Source organism: Martes martes, assembly GCF_963455335.1.
Source record: "Martes martes genome assembly, chromosome: 16".
Taxonomy (NCBI): Eukaryota; Metazoa; Chordata; class Mammalia; order Carnivora; family Mustelidae; genus Martes; species Martes martes.
The window spans coordinates 21,916,840-21,938,787 of NC_137904.1; the positions used below are offsets into that span (position 1 = coordinate 21,916,840).

Sequence of the window (21,948 nt, forward strand, 5' to 3'; positions counted from 1 at the left end):
TTAGGTTTGTTGGAAGTACGTTCCTGAAGGGGAATTTGTTTTGTCCTAGAGCAGCCTGAAATACAGGTTAATCTTCCTAATGGGAAAAGGCAGGCTTCTAAGATGGGTGGATGATGGCTGACCCCATGTTTTCTCTCGGCTGAGCTCTCAGCCTAGGGTGTTCATACAGTCCTACCCAGTGGAGAGGTCTGTAAACTGTAGGGCCTCGCTGAGGAAAAGAGGTCAAGAAGTTGTCTCAGTCTTCCATTTCTGCCTGATCTTTACCACAGATTTTCCACTAGGAAAGCAAAGACTGTGTTACCATTTGACTTACACAGGATCACCAGCAAATAAGCAGCTACCTGGGAATGAAGACATGGGCCCCATCAGGTTTCCCCTAGCAGCTTAGCTGCTCGCAGGAATTTACAGGGGAGAGGAAGGTAGGAGAAGAGCCTGTGATGCTGAGAAGGTGGGCAGGGTAAGGATGAAACTAGGGTGCTTGCCCTTCTGACCTAGAGATCAGTCCCCTTGGTGTTGGCTCTATGAACAAGAAGCCTTTCCTCCTGTCTTCTAGGGTCACATGCTCCTCTTCAGCCCAGACAGCCCAGGCAATGAAACAGCACAGGATCTGCGAACAGTCTTAGGTCCGAGGCCCAGGTCGGAACCTCCCCTGTGCGACCAGGCCTGTCACCTAGTTACTCTGAGCCCCAGTTTTCTGACAGATGAAATTATAGCCATGCCTGTCCCGTCTGCATCACAGAATGGTTAGTGAGACTTAGATTAAGTGAGGTTCTAGACAGGAAGGCTGAAAAACGTGTGCAGGTATAAGTTTTGTAAAAAGCTTCTTTATAGTGCTAGTGGGGCTTCCGCCCTTTGCCCCTTGCCCTGTGGTTCATGAGCCTTCTGTTCTTTCCTCCAGGTTACCTGTGCATGACAGATGAGTGGTTCTCTGAGTATGTCTACGAAGTAGTGGTGGACAAGAAGCACGTTCCCGAAGAGGTGCTAGCTGTGCTAGAGCAGGAACCCATCGTCCTGCCGGCCTGGGACCCCATGGGGGCTTTGGCCGACTGACGCTGCCTCTAGCTCTTTCCTCCTCCTCCGGGACCTGAAGTAGCTGCAACGGACAGATCCAAGGACTGAAGCCAAAGTTACATGGGTTCCCACAGGACACAGTCAGACTCTTGGATTTCTCCTCCAGGAACCTCTTCAGAGAAGTGTGCTTTATGATGAGACAAAATATTCTTAAAAGGAAGGATCAGGTCACACTCTACTCTCCTCATCCCCAACAGCTCAGGATCTCTTAGCATTTTAATCAGTTGTCATTGTTTGTCCTAACTCTGTCAAAAGGTCTGGCTTAGTGTCTTTTCAGAAGATAGGAGAGGATGAGCAATTGAATATGGAGAGAAAATGGACCTGATGCTCCTTGTTTCTAGGGTGGAGTTGGGGGAGGGTTATCTTGAGATTCGAGCTTTCAAACTGCATGCTGCCTGACAGCATCACTGTCCTTCCTAGATGGCAGTCACTGAATCCCGTTTTTGTCAAAGTAGTTTTATGTGCCTCTGATAGCCCAGGAATGGGAGGTTGATCGAGTCTGACATGATTCCTTCCTGTTTGGAACTGTGGGGAAGCACAGCTCTCCCTGAGTGGAGGCTTAGAGAAAGAGGAGTGTGAGACCAACCAAAATCTTATCATGATCTGAATTATAACCCTTAGGGGGCGCTCTAGCTCAACAGTTTAACTGCGGCCTCTGGAATCTGGAGTCGGGTGGGCAGGAAAAGGCGATGCCATTCTTTCTGACAACTAGATGGTGCTGAGAAGCTTTTGAATAAAACACTTTGCTAAATGAGAGTAAATGGCTTATTTGATCTGACTAGGCGTTTATTTAGCAACAAAGGAAAGCAGCCAGGTGATTCCTAAGATCGCTCAGGGCTTCCCTGCTTCACTTTCTGTGTGGTATCGATGGCCCTTCCCAGCCAGTGCTGACCCTCACTGGCTTCCGCAGAGGATGTCCAGGCACCGCATCTGAGAGAGCTTGTGTCCCTGCTACTTAACCTTTTTTTCATCCAGATCTTAGAAGAGTAAGAAAGGAAGCTTTGCTGGGTTCAGCCTTGGAATTGGCTGGAGAGTATGTGTTTTACTGAGACTGGGTCTCCCTTTCACTGAAAGCAAATAAATATAGCCTCCTAATCAACATTTCCATCAGCACCTGAGCCCCCTACCTTTCTGGTTTTCTTAGAATCTTCTCAGTCCTAGCAGGGGATACTGTCTGTCATAGCACTTTCCAAGATAACATTAGATAAAGGATCAAGCTTTAATTGAAGTGTCGCTATCGTTGTAAACCTTTTCTGTTTCAAGCAAGTTAAATAAACCCATTTCTAGACACATCATGGCAAAACCCTAGAACAGACCTTTAAAGCATCCAGGAACACAGATCATTCCCTCCAAAGAAAAGACCATTAGATTGACGACTGTCTTCTCATCGGCAACTCTGTAAGCAAGAAGACAGTGAAACATATCTTCAAGGTGCTAGGAGAAGTTAACCGTGAGCCTAGAATTTTATACTCAATGAAATTGTCTTTTAGGGGTGAAATAAAGTACACTTTCAGTCAAATAGAAGGGAGGTGATCCAGTATGGAAGATAGGAAATGTGATAAGTACATGCATCATCTAAACAGAAAGTGCCTGTAGGTAAGTCTAATAGGGTTCAAAGAAAGATGAGACTAAAATACCTGAAAGGAGATGATGATAATTAGGGAGGTGGTTGGACTAAACATATCCTTTGTCATTCAGGAAGAAGAGAAGTATATCGATTGACCTTAGACTTTGGTATGTTAATAATATATCCAAAATTTTCTAGATGAACTACTAAAAAATAAGCAGGGTATTTTTGTTCATAAAAAGACAAGATGGAGATGAGAGAAAAAAAAAAAAAGCAAAACAAATAGAGTGTCCAAAATTAGACAGAGATAAATCTAAATGTGTCAGTAAGTACAATATATAAATGTTCCTGAAAAAAGGCAAATTGTCAAACTGGAGGTTTTGGGAGTGTTTAAAGATTTTTTTTATTTGAGAGAGAGCATGAACAGGGGGAGCGGCAGAGAGAGAGGGAGAAGCAGAGTCTGCTGAGTAGGGAGCCTGACCCGGGGCTCGATCCTAGGACCTCAGGATCATGACCTGAGCCGAAGGCAGACACTTCACAGACTGAATCACCCAGGAGACCCTCAAACTGGAGTTTGAAAAGAAACTCAGCCATAAGCTAATTACAAGAGACATCGGCAACCTGGGATATGAAAAGGGTAGGAAAGATACATCAGGCAGATACTTAGCAAAATAAATCTGGTGTAGCTATACTGATAATTAGCAAAATTAGGACTACTCTGAATAACAAACAGACTCATGCCAGGATCTGTTATTCACAGTCTCCCTGGAGTTGTATAATACATCAACCCTGGAAATAGGCTTTAAAACAAAAAGCATGGGGCACCTGGGTGGCTCAGTTGAGCGGCTGCTTTCAGCTCAGGTCATGATTCTGGGGTCCTGGGATTGAGTCCCACATTGGGCTCCCTGCTCAATGGGAAGTCTGCTTCTCCCTCTCCCACTCTCCCTGCTTGTGCTCCCTCTCTTGCTGTGTCTCTGTCAAATAAATAAAATAAAATCTTAAAAAAAAAAAAAAGCATTACTAGAGATAGAATCACTGCATTAATTATATGTTTACTTGGTTCCCCGGAAAAATATAAAGATTCTAAATTCTAAATTAGTATGTACCTAATAACCTCGAATTATATAAAACAAAAACATAACTATATGGAAAAATAATCCAGTATCATAACGGAAGATTTTAACACACTTCTTGATTGTTGATAGATCAAGTAACCAAACCTCAAGTGAATATATAAAAGATTTAAGCATTTATTAAGTTTGGTATAATGGACATCTATAGGACATTGCTCTAATAACTGCAGTCTTGAGCGCATATGGAACTTTTCCAAAAACTGGCCATATACTGGGGAGTAAACCTCAACAAATTTCCAATAGTTCTTATAGTTAGAAACTAAAATTAAGAGCTAACTAAAAGGCTCCTATATGTTTAGAAATTAAGTCATAGGTCCAAGAAGAAATCATAAAGGAAATTTAACCCGAACAATGATTAAAAAAAAAATACTACATATTCAAAATGGCAGGTAGAGCTAAAACAGTACATAAGTTTTATAGCCTTAAAATTTTATTAGAATGGAAGAAAGCCTGAGAATTGAGCTTAGCATCCCTGTCAAGAAATTAGAACTGTAAAATAAACTTAAAAAAAGGTAGAAAGAAAGAAAATGTATGTGCAGAAACTAAAGATCAACAAAGCCATAGGTTGGTTCTTTTTTTTTTTTTAAGTAAATTAACAGATTTTGACAAGACTAATGAAAACACATACACAAGAAATTAAAAGGAGAGCACTATTATAGATACTGCAGATATTTGAAAACTGGAAGATAAACTTTGTTAAATGATTCATTTAGAAGACATAATTCCACAACCTCCAGAGCAACAGAAGAGAAACAATAAGCTGGAAAGCAGACAGAGGCATTGAGAAATTTAGCGGAGCTGAAACCATTGAATCCTCAGCCCATGGTGGAGACAGCCAGTGCTCCGCAAACCAATCTACACTGCATAATACCCCCCCCCCCAAATAGGGCATCTTCAGATAGCCACTAAGGGAACTAGGAGCAAAAGGGGGGTTACTGGAGGATTGACTGTCTGTTAGATCCCTTCCTTGGGCAGCTGGGTAACTGTCCCTCCCCTGCCCTTTCAGCCAATTCAAGATTTATTCTCGAGAGAAAAACAGCTTATGGTCTGGAGGTCAGCAACGCAGCCAGGGATGAAAGTACCATAAGAGGGCTGAGCCTTTGCATTCTGAATGTTCTCTGCCATCTTGTGCTCCTAGAATTCCAGTGCCGGGCAGGGGTTCCCGGGGGGCTCAGTCAGTTAAGTGTCGTCCATCAAGAGATGGTTTCAACTCAGGTCATGATCTCGGGGTCCTGAGATGGAGCCCCATATCAGGCCCTGTGCTCAGTGTAGAGTCTGCTTGTCCCTCTCCGTCCGCTCCTCCCCCCTCCCCTGCTCCCTGCTCTCCCTCTCTCTCATAAATAAATAAAACTTAAAAACAAAACAAACAAACAAAAAAATGTAGTGCCCAGGGGATTGGAAATCTCTGGGAGATCTTGATTAGCCCAAAAGGATAGATGTAAAGAACTATTATGGTGGAAAGCATTGTCTTGTGAGACTGGCATAACTCTGACAAGGATAGTAAGAGGAAAAATTACATGTAAATCACACCCATAAACATAGATGCAGAAGTCCCAAAACAAATTATAAACAAAATCCACAATATGTAAAAAAATTATCTTTATAACCAAATATTTAATAAAAAATATTTCTCAAAATTAGGATCAGGTAGGGAGAAGCAAACAGCAGTGCGTATGGGGAAATGGGTCAAAGCTTAGCCAGAGACCTGAATTGGAGGACCTTGCTGATATTCGGGGGCCTGCTGAGCGCAGAAATAGGAAGGTGTGGCTGGGCACTCCTCTAACCGCTGCTCTGACGGGTGGAAAGTCCTTGGCGGCCAGAGGACTCTCGGGACATGTAGAGTCATGCTGACCCCACACATCCAAGAAGCCAGGACCTGATAATGAGACTTGCCTTCAGGATGTGGTCACGGACCCAAGTGCTGTCTCCAGCTTGTCCTTAAAGAACAGCTTGATTCTAATGGGCTGCGGGCAGCCCCGGGGACCTCGAGCTAACGAAGTCCTTCAACCGGCGCTCCTGTTGACCATGGCCAACGCCACTAGTTAAGCTGGACTTCTATAAGTAATTCCAGATGAGCATTCCTGTATTTAGGACAACTTGTTCCAACCATTGTTGCCTGATGCCAACTCTTCCTTCCTCCCCGGGGTCCATGCTACAATTTGATTAAAACTCGGAATAAACCAGCCTGAGTTTTGTTTCACCCCCCTTTTTTTTTTAAATCCCTAAGAGAAAGAGAGTAAGTGGGGGTGGTGGGGTAGGAGAGGAGTTGGGGGGACAGGCAGAGGGAGAGGAAGAGAGAGAATCTTTTTTTTTTTTTAAAGATTTTATTTATTTATGTGACAGAGAGAGATCACAAGTAGGCAGAGAGGCAGGCAGAGAGAGGAAGGGAAGCAGGCTCCCACTGAGCAGAGAGCCCGACGCGGGGCTCGACCCCATGACCCTGGGATCATGACCTGAGCTGAAGGCAGAGGCTTTAACCCACTGAGCCACCCAGGCGCCCCGAAGAGAGAGAATCTTAAGCCGGCTTCACGCCCAGCATGGATCCACTCTGCATCCCACGACCCCAAGATCATGATCTGAAGCCATAATCAGGGTCGCATGCTTAACCGACTGAGCCACCCAGGTGCCCCTTGTTTCCCTTTTCAAGTTCAGCCTTTTCCATTTTATCACAAAGGGAAAGGAAGAACGGGAGGGAGGGAATGTTTGATTCGCACCAGCTGCTGTCATTTGGGAACAGTGCTAGTTAAGTGCCCTACGGTTGCAAAGGGGCTGGAACTCGGAGAAGGGAAGAAATGCTGCCTGGTTTTAAACTAACTTCTAACCACAGTGACCGCAGACCTCAGTGAGGGTGATGGATGAGGGTGACGAGCTTGCCAAGAAGAGATGAAGGGGAAACCTCCCCATACACAGAGGCACAAGTTATCTTGAAGTTCCTAGAAGGGAAGAAAAGCCAAAGAGAGGGTGAGTATTTTATAATCTTAAGCCGGCAAAGGAAAACTGGCAGGAGGACCTCAGGGCCTGGAAGCACAAGACAGGTGTTCTAAGAATAACTCTGGCCCTCTTGAGCCCATCCCCAGCGAAGCCCTAAACGTCACCTCTTGGCTCATGGCACCCTCACTAGGAAATTAGTACAAATATTTACCCCCTTCCTAAAGGAACAGACAAAATCACAATGGCGCTGAGTAACTTGGCCCCCTTTGGAGAGGAAACACGTCTGAATCATGTGGGGTACAGCTGCGCCCCTGGGAGCGCCTCCAGGTTCTGCTCTGTGGTAAGGCTGGGGCTCCCAGGATGTCCTCCTGCCTTCTGTCTTTCCCTCAGCTGTTTTCTTCCTTCTTTCTTTTCTCCTCCCCCTCCTAATTCTTCTTCTTCCTCACCTGTCTATTCTTGGATTTCAACACACATTTTCACCTTCCTCTGCCCAGCAAACTGAGCAACACCTGTTCTGCGTTTGCTTTTTTCCCTCTCATTTAACAATAAATCTTGTGAACCTCCCCAAATGAGCCCAGATCAACTGCCTCACTCTTTCCAACAGCTGTGTGGTACCCTGGCATTGGCTGTGCCAAGATTTCCCCGGGGCCCTAGTTTTAAGGGCACCCAGAGTCTGTTGAGAGTAAAAGGCATTTCTGGTCGCGGGGCCTACTGTGTGTTGAACTGTGGGGGAGAGGTGGAGCCCCTTCCTGTGGGGACTTGGAGCCTAGCAGAGGAGGTGGGCATGTAGGAGAGGGGGCACGGGGGCTCTACATACTGGGGGGCACACACACAGGGCTGCAGGGGCCCTTCTTGGGGCTCCATGGTGCTCCTGGCTTCCACTTCTCTGCCAAGGTCGGAGGTAAAACAAACAAACCAGCTTGCTTCCAGAATGTGGCCTCAGCTCTAGGTGTTTACTGTCAGAGGAGGGAATTCTGTAGGAAGGAAGGAAAAACCAAAAACCCCGGTTCAGAGATATTACAGCTAGAGCACGGGGTAGTCACAATAGCTGTCAAACGTGGAGGAAGAGGCCTTGTTTATCCGAGGCAGGAGGCTCCTCAGGAACGGGGCAGAAGGGGCCAGGAAAGGCAACCAAAACATCTTGCTCAAGGCCGAGCACGAGCCAGTCCCCCATTCCTGCCACCGCCTAGCATGTCCCCCCTCCAGGGACTCTGGGTGGGGCTGCACCTCCTGTGCCCTTTCCTTGTTTCTCCTGGGTCCAGGAGGAGCAGCTGCAGAGGCACGCCTGCCCCGCCCTCTGAGGGGATGAGCTCAGGCCTCGCTGGGCAGCAGAGATTACCCTCTCCGTGCCGGCCTCCACACGCAGCTGAATGTGAACAGAGTCACCCAAACTATGTCACCTCCCTGGTGAATCGGGGGGCGGGGTGGGATTTTGTGCCTCAGAAGGGATGGCACAGGCAGACATCCACTGCCAGGGCTGGGAATGCTGAGGAAAGGCCCAGAAGAAGGGGTGGGCCTCGTCTTTCATTACTGCATTAAACAGAAGGAAAGCAGGACAGACGGATGGCCCCAGGATTTCTGGAGAGAGAGGTTTGGCCTTACAGGGTTTTTCCTGGTCTGGCTCCACAGGGGAACGAAGGCCCAGCTCTTGGTGGCCGTGTTTGTGTGGTGAGGGAGAGAGGGCTGTGTTTCTTCTGCAGAGGCCAGAGCCGGTCGAACTGAGAGAAATTAGTGCTGAACCACGGTTGCCCAGCGGGGCTCTTCTCCCAGTCATGGTCATGCAGGTTCACCCCAGTTCCGGGCATCTTCGACAGACTCATCGCTTTCTGGACACTGGCCAGTCGCTGAGCCTCACAGTTCTCCAGTTTCCGACTTTCACCTCCTCCCTATTCGTACTGGTACCTCCTGGCCTCATTCCTTCCGATCTGAGGACCCTGTCTGCCTCCAGTACCCCCGCTCCGCTGCCTGTAGCCTGGCTGGAGCAGACGTGGGATCCTTCCCAAAATGCTGATTTCCCGCCAGTAGACGGTGACGTCTGTCCGCTCCCCCCCGTGCGGATGGAGGATGGGCAGCGAGACCAGGGATCTTCACCAGGGAGAGTCAGCTCCTGGAGATGACTGGGAAGTGGTGACAATGACAGCGAGAGGAATGATGGGGAAGAGTTCGCTTTAGGGAGGAGAAGGGGGCTGGGTTTGAGGAGGAGCAAGAGGAGAGAAGCCTGGCCTGGGTGGTCCAAGGCCAAAGAAAGAAGATACAGAAGTCTCCCTCGGGAGGAGAGGCGCACAGCGGGGCGGGCCATGTACCCATCAGCCTCTTCACAGCCCTGAGCTGGGTGGTGCCCACCATTCACAGGATCCCTATTTTACACACAAGGGACCCAAAGGCCAGATGGATTGAGGTAAGGGAACTTACCCTGTGTGGAAACAAACCTACATAGACAGTCCAGGGTCAGAGCTGAGATTTAACCCAGGCCCATGGGATCCCCACTCTCTAGGCCAGCACTGCACCAAAGAAGGCAGTACCCACCCTGGAGTGGGTATCAGGATCTAGAAAGAAGGCCAGGAGTGGTGGGCCAGCAGTTTTATGAGACTGTGGAGTCGTGTTAAAAAGCCACATTGGAACCAAGGTGGAGGACAGATTCCGGAGAGCCTTAGCCGAGGGCTAAAATCACCCGCCCTCCCCAACTTGTGCCCCCCCCCCCCCAGTCTCCTCTTCCCTTGCTTCTGCCCTGTCCCCTCCTTGGAACCGCACCCTACATTTCTGCAGCCCGTAGTTCATACTGCGCTTACGCATGAGTTTAATAAGGCCAAGCAGAACCCGGGGAGCAGGAACTTGTTCATCTGAAAGGGGATCCCTGGGGATTTGGCCCGAGATGAATTTTCCAAGCTTGCCCAGGAATCACCAGCCTGGCTTTACAGCCCTAAATGCCAGTCGGCTCACCACTACCTTGCAATCGCCCCCCTGACGTCTAGGGGGCACCAAAGCCTCACACTGATTCCTCCTAGGGCGGGAGAGGCCGCCGGGTCCCCCCGCAGACACCTGCTCAACCGCGCCGCGTCTGTGCTGACTCGGTTCCTCCAAGTACATGGGGGCTGCAAGCTTGCGATTCTTCTCTTCCTTCTACTTTGCTCGGTCCCTGGCCGCCTTTGGGAGGAGGGTGGTGGGCTAGTCTGTGCCCTCTCATCTCTGCCTCAGGGGCATCCCAAAGCAAGGACTCCATCTGTTCTTTTCAAAGGTTAAAAAAAAATTCTACTAAAAATCACTTTTAAACTTAGATTTAAAAAAAAAAATTATCAAAGCAATGTTTTCACACGGTTTAAAACAATACGCTCCTGTTGAACCTCTTCAGATAATTAAAATACTGTAGAAAGTTCTTTACTGTAGCCACACCAGGGGCATATCCCCTCCGGCATCACCACCCGGACAATCTGTTTGATACAGCTTTGAAGTATGGCCAGTTAACCAAAGGAGAAATCATTCATTCATTCATTCATTCATTCCGTCTGTCTGTCTGCAAGTAACTACTGAGCCACTAGGTCAGGGACTGCTAGAGGCCTTGGGGATGGCCAGAAATGAGACGAGGTCCCTTCTGGCCCAGCGCACATCCCACGGTGGGGCCGATGAACCCCAGGAATGCCAGGTGCTAAGTCCTAGGAAGAAAACAGAGCAGGATTCAGGGAGGGGTGATGGGCAAGTGTCAGTGGTCCAGAAAGATCGCTCTGCAGAAGTGATTTTGAGCAGAACCCTAAACTTGGGAAGCAGCTGGTAGGGGTGGAAATATACCTGTCGGCTGGGGAGCGGCCCGCCCACCCGTGAGGTGAGAGCGAAAAAGTTGGGATTCTTGGCTCTGTTGGGCCTTCTGCCAGTGCCCCTGCCGCCCGGCCTCTCTCGCTTCCTAGAGCACTGTCCCTCCGAGGGAGGGAGGCCCCCTCTCCCGTTCCTGGGGCCCCGCCCCGTCCCCTACCCCCTCCCTGCGCGGCGCAGCCTCCCCACCCCTCCCCACCCCGCGCGAGCGCCGGGGCGGCCACCCCCACCCCGGGGGGAGCGCAGAGCCGCGGCCACGCGGGAAACGTAAAGTTTCTGCAGCTCAAAGTGACGCAAAAATTCTTAAAGAGCTCTTTGGCGGCGGATATCTAGAGATCAGACCATGTGAGGGAACGAGAGAGTACAAATACGGCCGCTCGGGCGCCCGCTCCTGCACAGGCAGCCGCGCCCCCGGTGCCTCGAGGGCGCGAGGGCCGCCCCGCCTCCGAGGGCCCTGGACCAGCCTCCCCACGGACTCCCGGCAGGTGGGTCGGCTTGCCGTCTGCGAATCCCCTCTCCTGCCGCACCCCACCCCGCGGGGGCTCCCCCGGGCGCTGGCTGGCTGGCGGGCGTGTGCGCGAGGTGGGCTCCAGGCGCTGCCGCCGCCCTCGAGGGGAGCATGGGTGGGGACAGTCGGCGCGCCCGGGGACAGGGCACGGCCCAGGGGACTGGGGGGCACTGGAGGGCTCCTTGGTCTGCCGCCCGCGGGGGCTGTTCCGATGGCCTGGGGGACCAGAGCAAGACCCTGTGAAGATGGGCTTTAGGCTAAGCGTTGTCCCGCGCGTGGGGAAAAGTTGCTTTAGTTTCAGCTCCGCGGCTCGGGTTTGGTCCCTTACCGCTGTGGCGTGCAGGTGGCTGCGTGCAGAGGCGTTTCTGAGGGAAGGCTTCTGGTTGACAGAAATGCCCAAGGATCTAGAGGAATCTCTGAATGGACTCTTAAGTGGGACGAGTCTCGGTGCGCCTGGGTTGTTCCCACCGGCAGAACCGGTGCACGCTCAGCCACCTCCCGGGCCATTCAGAATTTATGGGAAACTCAAACTCCAGCCAGCTGTTCTACAGGGTTCAAGCGTGGAACCGTCAATTGCTGAAGAGAACGTGTGCATTTAAATATGTCTTTGAAAACACTCTCTGGAGCTGAGGACCCAAGGGAGCACATCTCCTTTTGCACTGGGTCTTTTGCGTAAGGAATTTCTGGTTCACTTGGGGTTCTGAAGAATCTGAGAGGGGGAGACTTTCTGAGTCAGACGTTACCAACGCTTGTGTGTGTGCGTGTACTTTTATGCTCAATTTTGTCCAGAAAAATGAACCAGGTCAGTGGATTATTTATGAGTCCGCTGGCTCTCATCATGCTAAGACTGGATCAAATATTTAATGTGTTTTGCCTTCAGTTACATAGGAAAAATGTCTAAGGAAGCAACATTGGGATTTAGGTTTAATGACACAGAGGGACATTAGCGTTTGGGTTTTGAGCATTGAAGGGAAACACACAGCTTTGACCCTGTCCTAGTCCTTGCTTTTGTGTGGAGCCACTGGTGCCCAAAGGGGGTTTTCCTACCACGGCCCTGGGGTGGGGTTGGCTGCTCCCAGCGCCCGGAGGAGAGTCCGGTTCTGATGGGGCTAACTAAGCAAGCCATTTTGTATATGGGCTTTTCTTTCTTTTTTTTTTTCACTGAACTCGAACAAGAGCAGATTGAGACTGCTTCACAATTCATCAGAAGGCCCCTCAGCACTCTGGTGATGCCCGTGGGACATTTCAGGAATCTAAGAGCAGCACAGTTCCTCAAACCCATTTCTCTCTGTCTCTTGCTTAAAAAACATATACTAAGGGTGGGCGGAGGGGTGAGGATGGGGACAGAGTGATGCTGAAGTGTCAGTGGAATCAGGAAAACCTCACAAATTCCTCTGTGGGGGATATTGAGAGTTGGGAGAGTATTTTGATGAAACTCAGAGAAGCATGGGCAAGAGCTTCACAAATGGGCCATGTGCCATGGGGTGGGGGTGCTTGGCTGGAGGGGGTCGTCTCCAAGGGCAGGCTTGCAGAAACATCCCCGATGTCCCCTTCTGAAGAGAAACAGATGATTCCACAAATGAAGCCAGTGAGGGGCAGTCCCTTCTCCTTGGTATCACCAAATGGTTTAATTTGAGAGAACAAAGGTAGGGCTGCCTGAAGAAGTTTAATTTCAATTTGGCTTAATGAACCAACAGGATACGGTCATGATTTGACTTTTTTTTTTTTGAAAAAAGATGCCTGTGTGACCAAAGGGCAAATGATGGAGTAATTTTTCTGTCAGAAGCTACCTCACGCCTTAGTTCTTCCCATCGCAGCTCAGCTCCTCAGCTCCAAGTGAGCGGCAGAAGGGGGCCCTGCACAACCAGATGTCCAAGTCCCCTCCACTCCTGTGACCGTGACCCTAATCTCTCTGCTTTAAGCAAACACGACTGGAAATGGTGCTGCCAAATGCCCGAGCCCCGGGGCTCTGCCCAGATGTTGCCGTCCAGTCAGGGTCCCCAGGGGACCCCCAGAGGTCACCGGAAGGCAGAGGTTTGCACAAGTGAAATCCTGCACCTCAACCACCCACAGGAAACAGGAGCCTGGGTTTCCCCACCCCCCACATCCCCTTTGCAGGACGCCCAGGGTGTGGAGCAGTAGCAACGGCCTCCAGGCAGTAAGATCTGGGCTCTGCCCATTTTCCTTCCAGTCACACATCTGTTGCTGGTCAGCCCCGGGTTCCTCTGAAGACTGTGGTGTTTCCACGTAACAGTCACAGGCTTGGGTGTGGAGTCAAAGATCTGATAAATCGCCCCTTCTCCATTCCTGGGGCAATTAGTCTCTGGGCTGAACCTTCTAGCACCCTAAGGAAAGAAAAGCGGGCATCTTGCTGGAAGGGACCCGGGTGGAAAATAGATGAAAGCGGCCTGTGGGGGACACCTGGCAGAAGGGATTTTCCCTGAGCAGAGGGTGAACTGCTTTTCTCGGGTGGGTGCTAGACCCACCAGAGGCTGAACACAGCCCCCTTCTTTCTAGGCACAGCTTATCGTACTGACTTGGGTCCATTTTCCAAAATGATCTCTGAGTACAGGCTCTGTGCAGGGGCACTCCCTCAGCCTGACCGGGACTGGCTGCTGGTGACTGGGGAGATGACTGCTCATTTACTGGGGGTCAAGAACACGTTTTTAAAGCAAGGGAGTGTGCTCCCAGCCTTGTGTGGGGTGACAGAATGTGTAGAGATGAGGTCGGTGTGAGACCATTGACCTTCTCTCTTCCCTGGTTACCACCCCAACCTCAGACCAACTGGTATTCATTAGTGGTTATTTAAGCCATAGGCTTTTTTACTTTTTTTTTTTTAAGATTTTATTTATTTATTTGAGAGAGAAATCATGAACAGGGGAGGGGCAGAGGGAGAAGCAGACTCCAGGACCCCAGGATCATGACCTGAGCTGAGGGCAGATGTTTAACTGACTGAGCCACCCAGGCGCCCCTAGATTTTTTTACTTTTAATTCATTTATTTTATTTTGTTTTTAAGTTATCCCTACACCCAATGTGGGGCTCAGACTCCCAGCCTTGAAATCAAGAGTCGCAGGCTCCCCAGCCAGGGACTCCCAAGTGATAGGCTTTCTAAAAGCCAGGACTGGATATCCTGTCAGTAATCCCCGAACCCCCTGGACTGCAGAGCGAGAGATGAATCCCAGCAGTGTGGCAACGTGGCGGTCATGTCCCCCGGGGCCGGCCGGGTGACCAGGGTCTCCAGACACTGACAAGTGGGAGATGGCATGGGGAAGGACTCCTGGGATCCTGAGATCCAGCTCTTTATGCCATTATTTGAGGCAGGGAGGGAAGAAGTGGGGTGGGGTTGGGGGAACGTGGTGACAAGGCTAAGTGGCAGATCTGGGAGAGCCAGCTGTGTGCTCTGGGGGAATCTGCAGCTGGAGGCTGGGAGGCGGACTACATTAGAGGGAGCGAGTCAGCGGGGCCTTTGCCTTCTTGTGTTTTTGTGTGATTTTTTTCTTGGCACATTCAAAGAAAAAGGACATTTTATTTCCATTACTTCTGAGCTGCTGAATGAAGATAAACGGAATTTTTTCCCTCTCACTAAGGGACTCCCTCGATTTTAGGGAGGGGCCAAGCTGGAAGGGCTCCAGGTCCCCTGTGGTTTACTCCAGCTCACCCGTGGCTCTGAGGGCTCAGCCCGGCCTGGGACTTGTGTCTCCTGCGCCTCTGTTCTTTCCTCTCCCCTGGGTGTGTTGTTTTTGAACACTAATCCAGCTAGCTGGCTCTTTTCCTTATTTCAGAGGAAAGGAGCAGGGGCCGGAGGAAAGGGGAGGGAGGCCCTGCCCAGAGAGAGAGAAGAGAGAGGAGAAAGGAGATATGCTATTCTGGGCGCACCCTGGGCCCGCAGGGACGTCTGACTGACTGGAGGTTTCCCAGCGTTCTGAAGACTAGAATGATTTTCCTCCCCCCAGTTTTTTCTTTTAAAACATTTCAGCTGAGGGGTGCCTGGGTGGCTCAGTGGGTTAGCCTCTGCCTTCGGCTCAGGTCATGATCTCAGGGTCCTGGGATGGAGCCCCACAACAGGCTCTCTGCTCAGCGGGGAACCTGCTTCCCTCTCTCTCTCTGCCTGCCTCTCTGCCTACTTGTGATCTCTGTCTGTCAAATAAATAAATAAAATCTTTAAAACATTTCAACTGAAAATTCAGAGAAATGGCCTGGCAAAACTTCTTCCCTCAGAGCTGCCAGTCATTAACATTTTGTCATGTTTGTGTGTCCACTCGCTCTAATTTTTGCATGTGTAGTATATGTAGTTTGATTCATTCTGTATAATATGTATGACATAATTCATGTAACAGTGAGACAATCTATATATCACATAATTTTTTTTGTTGAACCTCAGAGTTTGCAGACATCTAAATACTTGACATTTTGTCTCCTAAGAATGAGGACATTGATCCTACATAAGCATGGCCCCGTTATTATCACATTTGGGACAAAATTGGATCAACTTTTATGAAATACACAAATATCACAGCCCTTATTTAAATTTCCCCCACTCTCTCAAGGGTGTCCTCTGTAGGATAGAGGGTTACTTCTTGAGACCACAGACTCCCAGGGGTCGGAAACCACCTCTTGCCCCCACCTCTGTGCATCCAAGGCCTAGGTCAGTACTATGTACGATGAACTGATTTTCTTGAATGTCCCCAAGCCGCGTGCGCGACACACTGTAAAGCACATTTCAGAACTTCTTGACCTAAGAGTGTAGGTCCCTGCAGGCAATATTTCCTAAAGTAGAAGCATTTTGTGGCCTCCGTGGGCCCCTCCTCTCTGCTCCTTGACCTCAGCCCTGGGCTGCTGTGTCTTCCCTGCTCCCTGCCCCGCCTGGAAAAATGGGTGGCTCCCCCTTTCCTATTGCCTGCACCACTCCCACTGTACTTAATTCGACTTCAAATCCCTTTCTCCCTGCCCCCTCTCTCTCTGCTTGGCTCAGGTGCCACAGGTAAATCTACCCTCACTTCCTAACACCCTCCCCCCCCACCCCACCCCCGCCCCTGGGGTAAGGAGGGGGCTGGTGTTCTCTACCCTCCCCCCCACAGGCTCCGTTTGTGGGTCTAATCATGTCTGTTTTACGCAAAAGTAGTTGTAGTGATCTACTTTGTATTAAGGATGAGAAAATCTGTGTTTGGAAACGGTGCCCCATTTTTTGATCTTGATTTCTATTTATGGCATAGATTGCATTACAACGATAAAGGAGGGTTTCAAAGGTATAAGGGGCACTCCTCAGCCCGCCCAATCTAACACATTGGATGTTTGAGTTTCCCAAGTCCTCTCCTGGCCTCGTCCACGCTGAGACACAGCAGCAGAGGTTTCGTTTTCAGCAAAAAGTTGTGAGTTGTGGGGTTCAATGTGATAAAAACTGTGTGTCCTCACCTTCTACAGCTCTTAGAAGGCTGCCCAAAGACCCCTCCATAGAATCCACCAAGAGTCTCCCCACTTCCTGTCCTCTCCTAAAGTTTAGTTCTGCTCAAGACCCAGAAAGAATGTGAGGCCAGAGAGATGATGGGTGACAGATACATCCCAATCAGCTTCATTGTCCCCGCACCCCCGTTTGTCATACTTCACAAAGCTGTGTCCCACAGCTTACATTTTAGATGTTTCTGTATTTTCCGGGCAAACCAGGATTCTGTAAGCGAGTTTGGGAGGCTACCCGCCCTTTACAGGGTGGATTTCTGTAGGGAGAAAACATATCCCATGTTCCAAACAAGCAACTCACACATGAACATTTGGAACACAGACCGTTGATGGGTGTGCCTGCTGGTACTTGTTTCAGAGTCTAAAAGCACAACCCGGACTCCTCTTTAATCCCAGACATGTCCGTCTTTTCTAGTCCAGAGTCCATGGAAATGACTGTTGTGATAGTCCTCCCGCCGCCTCCCCTGCCAAGATGTGCAGCTCATCTTGCCAATGGGTGAGGAGTGGGGCAGGGCCCCTGAGAATGGGACCCTGGGGACCACAGTGTTGTGCCTCACTTGAGGCTCAAAACCTCCAGCATTGTGGCTGGGGCTCCCCAGGCCCTGCATCCAAGGAACCTGAAATACAACCTCCATGCTGGCGGCCGTGCACGTATTTGAGCCCAGAGATGTGTGGTTCACGGCCCCTGCTACCAAAGTCATCCAAAGCGAACAGACATAAAAGGATAACTGATGACACCTACTAATCAGTGACAAGTGATGTTCTGGTGATCATACAGAGTAGAGAGAGATCATTTGGGCTGGGGTGGTGAGTGAAGCTTTGTGGATAGAAACTGAACCCAGGCCTCCAAGGATTCGGGATAATTAGGGCAGCAACGGCATGGGGTAGGGATACCCTTGGGGGTGCTCAGTGGCCCACCTGCCCTTGATGACCCGGGGCATCCATTAAGCATGCAGCACCCACATGGAGCTCTTGAATTATAATCCCTGGGACGGCAGCCCAGGACTCTGCCGTTTACAACTTTCCCAGTGACACCATGGAGAGGAGCTGATTGGGAGGAACGATCACAGTCAGGGAGGGCTCGTGGGACGGGGTGCAGTCACTTCGCCTGTGGGCCCTGGTCCGCCTGACCGGGGTGTGAAGCCAGAGGGCAGGAGGGACATCATACATGTGGTGGCCCAGTGGCTGTCAATGCCCCGTCATTTATTGACGTCCCCATGCTAGACACTGACAAGGTAAACAACCCACAGCACGTTTGTGTGGCCTCTGGAGAGATGTCGACCACACCACCGACGGCTCGTCCTCTCTACTTCACAGTCTGTGTGCAGAGAGAGTCGAAGCTCCCCCTCCCCCAGGCAGGGCAAGTTCTGGACAGGAGACCCTTGTCCTTTCTCGTGATGATTGGCCCAGACGGCCCTCAGGATTAGAGACTCTTTAATCCCACTCCAAAAAAATTGAACTATCGGTCTCACACAAAGAATTCTTTGGTTGGGAAAGCAGTGTTCATTTCTAGCCCTTTTGGTCCAAAACCAGGCGGGTTTTCCCTGCGCTCCCCGTTCACATAGTGAAGTCTGTTTTGTTTGGAAAGGTGAGCCAGGAGTCCCTTTGGACTCCCCCGCATCTATGCTGCAGGCGACTGTGAGTCAGAACCCACTCACATCCGGGCCTCCTGTGACAGAAACTGCACAATAGGGACAAAGGGATGACTTGTAGACTCTGAAGGCATCTTGGGGCTCGAAATGTGAGCTACCTCAACACTCCGCCTCAGTCCGCAGGAAGCTCCGTTTCCAATGGGAGGCACGACAGGGATTTCGAGCACCCCTGCCTCTCCCTCCTCCGGCGCAAGTACTGTTTTCCCACAGTTGGAGCTTGGCCTTGTCCCATGAACTCCGTGCAGGCAGGACTGCACCTGCCTTGCCTCCAAGAGCCTGCGTGGCATGTAGTAGGCGTACAGTGTGCCTTTGCAGAATTAGTGTTGCCAAGCCCAGGGGCTCCCCAGCAATGGGCACCAGAGCTTTGTAATCGCTCTGGTCCTCAGGGAGGTGTGTTGGGAATGTCAGACGCCCCCTCTGAAGAGAGAAGGTGAATTTCCACTTGGCTGTCTGACCTATAATTACTCTGTTCTCATGGTACGCCCATCATCCGTGCTGGGTCTGGTTTGGTTTTTGAAAATGGAAACCAAGTGTCCCGAGACATGAACTCACTTTGATCTCAACAAGTGAAGTCAAAGTACAAACTTTCTCCAGTGTTTCTGCTTAGAGCGTGCTGACGGATGTCCAACGGACAAGTCAGGTCACGGCCATTTTCCAAAGGTCTGGGTTGTTTCATGACTAATTGCTATAATTACATGCTTGTTCTGATCCTGGTTCCCCTGGCTACCAAAGCAGGGTTTGTGGGAAGGGGAATGGAGATTTGACCAGAAAAAGTTTAAATAGAAACAATCCTTTCTCCTGAGGGGTATATGTGTGTGTTTGTGTGTGTGGGGGGGAGTGGGGTATCTTAGGCCACCCCCTGGGCTGAGAGGAAGCAGGAGTGTGGACAGAAAGCAGACTGTCAGCCTGCCAGAGGCATCACCGTGCTGCTTGTGTGCGGAGATGTGGGGATGAGAGTCCCACGTGTCAGGCTGTCATCCCACCCAGGAGCAGCATGATATCATGCCACCCCAGCCTGTCACTTGGTCTGCCTGGTGCAAGAGCCCACATTCAAGGTGCAAAGGAAGGCTTTTGGGGCTTTCTCTGGCCACGGAGAAACTCAAAGGCTGCCTGGAGGAGGTCACAGCTCTAACAGTGACCTCGTTTGCAACCTCTACCCAGCAGGATAAAAATATCTTTTAAAAAAGAAAGCTTTGAAGAGAACATTCTTAGAAGCCAATTTTCTTAACTCTTACTTCTATATTCCCAGGGCAGCCTGCTCTCAACTGTGATCTGCTGGACTCAGTAGGAAAAGGTGGCCAGTGCTCTGTAGAATCAGAAAAGTAGGAAAGGAGCATGAGAGCCTTGGGCAGAAGGGGGTGCGGGCCGGGCTGTGGTCTCCTGGCCATCTGGATGAGTCTCCAGGAGGAGTTTTTTCCCAGTTGGGAGAAGCAGAAAAAAAAAAGGAGATGCGTATCTCCTGCCCATTGGGGAGCTTTGGGTGGCTGTTACTTACGTTTGTACCCCAGCTTCTGTGATCAGGAGTGCCAGAGAGCAGAGCTGGCTGGAGAGTGACCAGCTTAAAGTCATGAGTCAGCCCAGGATCCCTCTTAACCTGCTTTCTTAGGACTTGGGCCATTTCAGCCTGTTGATGTAATTAAAAAAAAAAAAAAAGTGCTGGGGGATATATCAGGAAACAAGGTCTTTGTAATGCTCACAACAAAAACAGAGAAGCGCATATTATTCTTCTAGGAGCTGGTCGGGGCAGGTGCCAAGAAATCAAGATCAGTTGCTTTAGGGGACGGACCCCTGAAGATACTGAAGAACATACATTGTCCAGAAGAGTTCAGCAAAACACACACATTTTCCAGCCTCCCTGCAAGCTTCCCCAGGAGAGAGTGTACAGGAAACCTAGAACAAATCGCTTGACCCAGGCCTGAGGAAGTTCACAGATTCTCTAGCATGGCTGAGGGTTTGCTCCCCCGACCACGATTCTCTGGCACATCCCCCATGGTCTATGGGAGAGACACGTCTATGGTGTCTATGGGAGAGACCATGGGCGATGTGGCAGAGAATGACTGGGTGGTATAGCTGCTCCTTGAGCTGCAGTTTTTTGTTTTGTTTTTTAAGTTATCTCTACATCCAACCTGAGACTGGAACTCACGACCCTGAGATCAAGAGTCACGTGCTCCAGGCAGTGAGCCAGCTGGGGAGGCCCCCTGAGCTGCAGTTTCAATGCGAGCAACAATGCGTTATTCCAGATAGGGAGAAGTTCCTGCAAAAGCTCGGGGTAAAAATTCGAAGGTGGAGAAAGAAAGGTGGGGGAGGGGAGCTTTGGTCAAGGCTGGCTCTGCCCGTTGGGTGCCATCGGGCTGCACATGGTAAAGCCCTTTATCTCTGTCATCTGACCTTCAAGTTCTTCAGTGTTCAATGCAGACAACAGGCCGATGATTGAGGCCAAAGGGAAGTGCGGAGGCCTGCTTCAGACAACACAACCAGAGACCACAAAGGGCAGGTTTAATTTAGCTCTGAGTTTAAATACTCTGACGCCTCATCATCTCTCGAAAAAATAATGAACTTTAAAAAAAATCCCTCGGCCTGGTACATGGTTGCTTATGGTGGATGAGAGAATGGGTGGTTAAACTGAGGGGTCCACAGAGGGGGACAGGGAGAGGCCGAGAGCAGCATAAAGATGGGCACAATGGGGTTTTATCTAGATCACTCCTTATCAAAATTCATGTTCGTTCGTGAGCAACCTTGAGCCCAGGGTGGGGTCAGGGGGTGGGGGCCAAGCAGGTAGAAAGTGTAGAACACGGGACACCCACCCTGTCCCCTAGAGCCATGGAGCTGGCTGGTCTCTCTCTTGTTGCTGTAATCTTTCTGGCAACAACCAAGCCCTTTCAAATTTTTATTTTCTGCTTTACAGAGAAAGGAACCCAGTGAACACAGAGCTCTCAGTCATTTCTCGGTCATTTCTCGCCCTTGCCAATATTTATGTACGCAGTCCTCGGTGTGAATCCATTCCTCTGCTCTCATTCTTCGCTACATTTTTATCTTCACGTTTCCACGTGTGGACAGTTCGGTTCTGGTCACTGAAAGCCCCAGAGAGGTAGGAGACCGACACGGCCATTTTTTATTAGCCGGCCATTTCTAGCCATCCTCCAGCTGTCGGATTTGAAGGGGTAATAGCAGATTTTTGCAGCTGTGAACAGCGATAGCTCATCCCTCGACATCTCGAAAGGTAGAATGTGACCTGAGCTAAACAGAAACCTGTTTCAACTCCCAGACTATTTCAAGAGCTTGAAAAGTTCAGGCCCAGATGAAATGAAGTGAGCTGGGAGGTCTTGGCTCCTGATGACTTTACAACAGGCCATAGGTTTAAAGTCCAAAAGGGCTCGAATTTCTGCCCCAGGTTTGACGTATGAGGCCTGGGTCCCGATGGCTGCTCTGACTTCCCCGAACCAAGGCCCCGGCAGGGCTGTGGAGGTGCCGAGGTCCCAGCCAGCCCTTGCCACCAGGCTCTGTGGGCTCAGAGACAACCAGCCATGCTGGCATCCGTAACCCTCACGCTCCTCTCCCTGGCTCTTCCAGCTCTCCCCGCCTGCCCACTGTTGCCGAATAACAGGTGCATCTGGCTCAGGACTCGCTGGGAGAGGCAGACAGAACCCACCGTGAGCAGCAGGGCCCTTCAAAGCCTGGGCGGACCCGCAGAGGCACGAGGCGAAGGCAGCTCTGCGAAGCACAGACCGACTGGACACACCCAGAAGCAGCTAGAATCTCTAAGGGCTGGACCCTGGGAAGAGGGGAAAAGTCCACAGCTGAGGAGCTAGGGGCACCTTTTCATCCTT

The 21,948-nt window shown here is 50.4% G+C and overlaps 2 protein-coding genes across 2 annotated transcripts in view; both read left to right on the forward strand.

Annotated features, from left to right (window-relative positions):
* Positions 1 to 1,832, forward strand: part of BLMH (bleomycin hydrolase) — a 44,212-nt gene extending 42,380 nt beyond the window's left edge. Inside the window, exon 12 of the mRNA XM_080825972.1 lies at positions 899 to 1,832. Coding sequence (XP_080682098.1) covers positions 899 to 1,050 — 152 coding nt within the window. The 3' untranslated portion in view covers positions 1,051 to 1,832. The remainder of the gene's footprint in view (positions 1 to 898) is intronic.
* Positions 1,833 to 10,844: 9,012 nt separating this feature from the next.
* SLC6A4 (solute carrier family 6 member 4) overlaps positions 10,845 to 21,948 on the forward strand; it is a 33,149-nt gene continuing 22,045 nt past the window's right edge. Inside the window, exon 1 of the mRNA XM_080826524.1 lies at positions 10,845 to 10,991. The gene's annotated coding sequence lies outside the window, so the exon portion shown is untranslated. The remainder of the gene's footprint in view (positions 10,992 to 21,948) is intronic.